The sequence below is a fragment of the Nicotiana attenuata genome, unplaced genomic scaffold (genome assembly GCF_001879085.1).
Source record: "Nicotiana attenuata strain UT unplaced genomic scaffold, NIATTr2, whole genome shotgun sequence".
Taxonomy (NCBI): domain Eukaryota; kingdom Viridiplantae; phylum Streptophyta; class Magnoliopsida; order Solanales; family Solanaceae; genus Nicotiana; species Nicotiana attenuata.
Window position 1 is genome coordinate 215,102 of NW_017671469.1, and position 4,730 is coordinate 219,831.

General features: G+C 32.4%; 1 protein-coding gene across 1 annotated transcript in view; it reads right to left on the reverse strand.

Annotated features, from left to right (window-relative positions):
- The window catches only part of LOC109208478 (cytochrome b561 and DOMON domain-containing protein At5g47530-like), a 6,929-nt gene extending 2,410 nt beyond the window's left edge, over positions 1–4,519 (reverse strand). Inside the window, exons 1-2 of the mRNA XM_019371595.1 lie at positions 4,279–4,519; positions 3,309–3,755 (exon numbers count right to left, since the gene is read on the reverse strand). Of these exons, the coding sequence (XP_019227140.1) occupies positions 3,309–3,755; positions 4,279–4,482 (651 nt within the window). The 5' untranslated portion in view covers positions 4,483–4,519. The remainder of the gene's footprint in view (positions 1–3,308; positions 3,756–4,278) is intronic.
- Between the last annotated feature and the right edge of the window lie 211 nt (positions 4,520–4,730).

Genomic DNA, 4,730 nt, shown 5'->3' on the forward strand with positions numbered 1-4,730 from the left:
ATATATATGCCTTAATTCTAAATTAGGTTAGTTATATTAAAGTATGAGTACGTAGCTGAGAAAAAAATCATATTATGGAAAAATCAAATCTTATAAAGGACTTAATTTTTATCATCTATTGATAAAAGGGCTTGAAAGCCGTCTTAGAACAATGTAACATCAATCTGTTATACCACTAACAAAATGTAGTCTAGTATGGGGTCTTTGGTAAATTGAAGTACTTTCTATATGCACTCGTTAGGGGACGTTTGGTTACAGCAATTATGGGGGTTATCAGTATATTTCAATGTTTGGTTGTGGATATTAACTAAATGCATGATAAAGTTTATACCAATATCATGGGAAGGAGTTGAGTTAGGTGGGTGAAAGTAGATTCAACCGAACACCCTTCGCCCAGAAATTATACTGTTTATATAAGTCAATATTTTTTCATACACATATATTAAATAATGAACCCCGGCCCCTTAGCTTCTTTGTGTTTTTCCGTTCTTTATTTTTTGAATCCCCATGGTGAAAGTTCTGCTCTCGCCGTTGATCATGAGATTATCTATCACATATAGAAGGTGAGATTATAATCTGAGTTATAATTCTGATTATAACCCCAGGATTGAGTTAATTTTAGGGAAAATTTCACATATCAACAACTGGGATTCCTACTTTTCAATTTTATAGCCCATATTTCAATTTACAACTAACTAACCCAAAAATAATAGGCTAAGATTCAACATCCAACTCCAATAAATTCTCAAAATTACTATTTAATTTTTAAAAAAGATTGCTCAAGCTTTTAAGTTAATTTTTGAATCAGCAACTATAACTCAAATATTAGTTCAACAAACCAAATCCATTTAAATGGTGAAAATTAAATTTTTAACAAGCTTAAATATGTGGGTTTAGATTCCGAATTTGATTTTGTGAGAAATTTGGAGTGGGTGTTATTTAGAATTGTTAGAAATTGTATACGGAGGTTGTATATAAAATTTGAAGTCATTTAATGGATATTTGGACGTTTTGAACAAGAATTGTAACTGAAAATCGTGGAAGAAATTCGTCTACAGACGCTTGTATAAAAGTGTATAATAGTGTATAAGATGTGTTTATACACCCATATACACTATTATACAAGATTATACATAATTATACAAAAAACTGACTGCGTCTTCTTCCTTGTGTTTTTTCTAAAATTTAACTCAAATCTTGTTCAAATCTACTCAAAATCACTTCAAATTGAAATTTTGAACTCCTTCTGATATTTTCAATCAATTGGAACAACACCCAACCCAAACAACTAACAAACTCAAAAAATCCTATTTTCAAAAGCAAAGCTTTGAATAGCCTTCAATGGTGAACTTCTACTCTTCAATTTTCTTACATTGCAACCAAATGACACATTGGAGAAGCAATAATAGCGGATGGCCCCTTGAAGCATATGTAGAAGGTGTGAGAAGAAAAGAGAGTGAATACAATGTTTGTGAGAACACAAATTTAACTCCATAAATTTTGAATTTGCTAGTGCTTTCAAAATATGTACAATATGGGCTAGGTAGGGTAAAACTTAAAAACATGGGCTATTTTTTGTTATGGTGTGATGTCAAGTATATTTTCTTGTAATTTTTTCTTAATTTTATCCATAGTCATTGAACTTTTGGGTTTGTTACCCAAAAGTCACTTTTCTTTTCTTGTTACGTAAAAATCATTTAACTTTGTGTTCATTACACAAAAGTCACTTTTCTTTCTTTTGTTACACAAAAATCATTTTACTTTGCTCTAATTATCACAAAAGTCACATTTTTACTTGAAAAGTCTATTATGCGCTTGATATTATATAAACCTTCATATTTATGTAATACCTTCTATATATTATATACTATACAATATATTTTTACCTATGTATTTTATTTATAATTAGAATAACTTAATATTATTTTATTTATTATTTTTATAATATATTCGTATATTTAAATTTTTTTATCTTAACGTTAATTTTCAAGATATATTAGTAGCGTTATTAAATTTGTCAGTAACTTTAATATATATCAGTAGAGAAATAAATCGGCAAGTACATTTCCATGAGAAAATTCTAGGTAAACAAACAAAGAAAATGAGGAAAAAATCATATGTTAATCTGAAGGAAATACCTAGGTAATTCTACATGCGAATTTAGCTGGGGATATTTTCTTGGGGATTTACCTGGGCAATTTGGTTATTTGGAAAATTACACTACTAGAAATTCAGGAAAACCCGTCCAAAAAAACCGACCAAAGTTGGTCGGTAATGGCCAATAACCGTCCAAAACGCGACCATTAATGTGCGGTCGGTATTTTGAAGATCGGAAGGGAATACTGACAAAAGTTGGCCGTAAATTACCGACCAACTTTGGTTGGTCAATTAAATTCAAAAAAAAAGGAATTGCTGAAAAAGTTGTTTTATAACACTGTTAATATATCTTGAAAATTAACGTTAAGAAAAATTAAATATTCGAATATACAACAACAACAACCCAGTATAATCCCACTAGTGGGTCTGGGGAGGGTAGTGTGTACGCAGACCTTACCTCTACCCTGGATAGAGTGGCTATTTCCAATAGGCCCCCGACATCCTTCCCTCCAAGAACTCCCCACCTTGCTCTTAGGGTGACCAACTCACAACCTCTTGGTTGGAAGTGGAGGGTGCTTACCACCAGAGCAACCCACATTGTCTAAAATATATATTATAAAAATAATAAATAAAATAATATATAAAATATGTAGGTAAATATATATATATAGTATATAATATAGAAGTATTACATAAATATGAATGTTTATATAATTTCAAGGGCATAATAGACTTTTCAAGTAAAAGTGTGACTTTTGTGATAACTACAGCCAAGTAAAATAATTTTTGTGTAACAAAAAAAAAAGTAACTTTTGTATAATGAACACAAAGCTAAATGATTTTTACTTAACAAAAAAAAAGTAATTTTTGGATAACAAACACAAAAGTTCAATGACCATGGTAACTCCCCCAGAATTATAATTCTGGGTAACCAACCAAACGACCCCTGACCGGTCATCCGTGTGCTTCTTCTGTCTAATAGTTTCAAGGCTGCATGCATGCATGCTATGAAGAAAGACAACTACACGTAACCATCCTAATAAGTGGGATGAGTAATACAGAAAATAAGGTAGATAACCTGGTAAAGCAAGTTTAAGATAATGCAGATTTAAACAGTACATAAATTAAATCTGGATAAATACAGACATCATAACCAAGAGAAAAGAGAGGAGAGTAATTAAGGAGAATGATCCAAAATTAATTAGGCTTACAGTTCTTGCATGATGACGTTTAGCAGCTCTAATACTTAGAGATTTGCCAGTCCCCAAATCAATGGTCTCTGCGCCATCATAGTTATGGAGAGTTTTATCATGAATCTTGGGTTCCATTCCTGCTGCAACTTTTCCAACTTGCCAAACATGATTAATTCTTGAAACATTAACTGATTGAGGAAGATGTATAGTGGCTTCTATTATGTGATACTGAAGATCCAGAGAACTAAACCTCAATTTGCTTACATTCAAATCAATAGGAGAAGGTAACAACTTGCACTCTATTTTGATATATTTTGTGACATTGTACTTGTCACCAAGAAATGAACCATTTATCTGCTTTATACCAATAAGAGCTTGAGTCCCCACCATTCTTGGTTCTGGTCCAAAGTTCAAACCCCAGGCTAACCATCCTGTTTCACTTTGTAATGCAGCTCCAACCATTACCTGGATTATCGGCGAATTCAGAATTTATAGTTAGTCCGCAGTGGCAGAACCAGGATTTCTAACAAGAGAATTAACAAAAGAAGAAAATTATCACATTTGAGATTTGAATCGCAGTCAAACACAACCTTTTTAATCGTTTTTACTACTAGCTAGGGCAGCCGTGCGCACTAAGCTCCCGCCATGCGCGGGGTCCGGGGAAGGGCTGTACCACAAGGGTTTATTATTTGCAGTCTTACCCTGCATTTCTGCACGAGGCTGTTTCCACGGCTCAAACCTGTGATCTCCTTATCACATAGCATCAATTTTACTAGTTACGCCAAGGCTCACCTTGAACTACTATTCAACAAAATTAATTTATGTATATATACTTGCAGTGTAACTAATTTCCGGTAAAAGGGATATATTACACAATGTTAGTCTGGGTATATAATGAATTTAATCTAAATATATAATCACAAGCATAATATTCTTTTTGTTGTGCATGTGCTTATGATCAAGATGAAAGTAATGGGTTCAGTTGAACCTGGAGGATTCGAGTGTTGTTCTCGAGATTCCATGCAAACTCAACTCCATTGCTATGTTCGTATCTCTTGCATAATGTTAGATTTCTGCTGAGGGCTTCAGACCAGAAGTCATCACTACAACGATGAGCATGAATTGTAATTGAAAATAAAGACAAAAGGAAGATTGAGTTTGAGATCAAAAATATTAAATAAAATGGAGACATCTTCACTTTTTTCTCTCTTTGTTTTTGCCTTTTTCTATTTTTTCTGTTTCTACCTTAAGGTAGGTATATATATAAGAACTAAGTTAAAAAGGGGAAAGAGGAAAATTTAACTTGAGCATGCATCCATGAGTTTTTGCATGGAGTCAGAAAAATTGGAGTTAAAAAGAAGTAATGTATATGTTCTGTTTTCTTTATTCATTTTTCTCACTTTTTGGATAATATCTGAGGTTCTTTTTGGGAACAAAGTG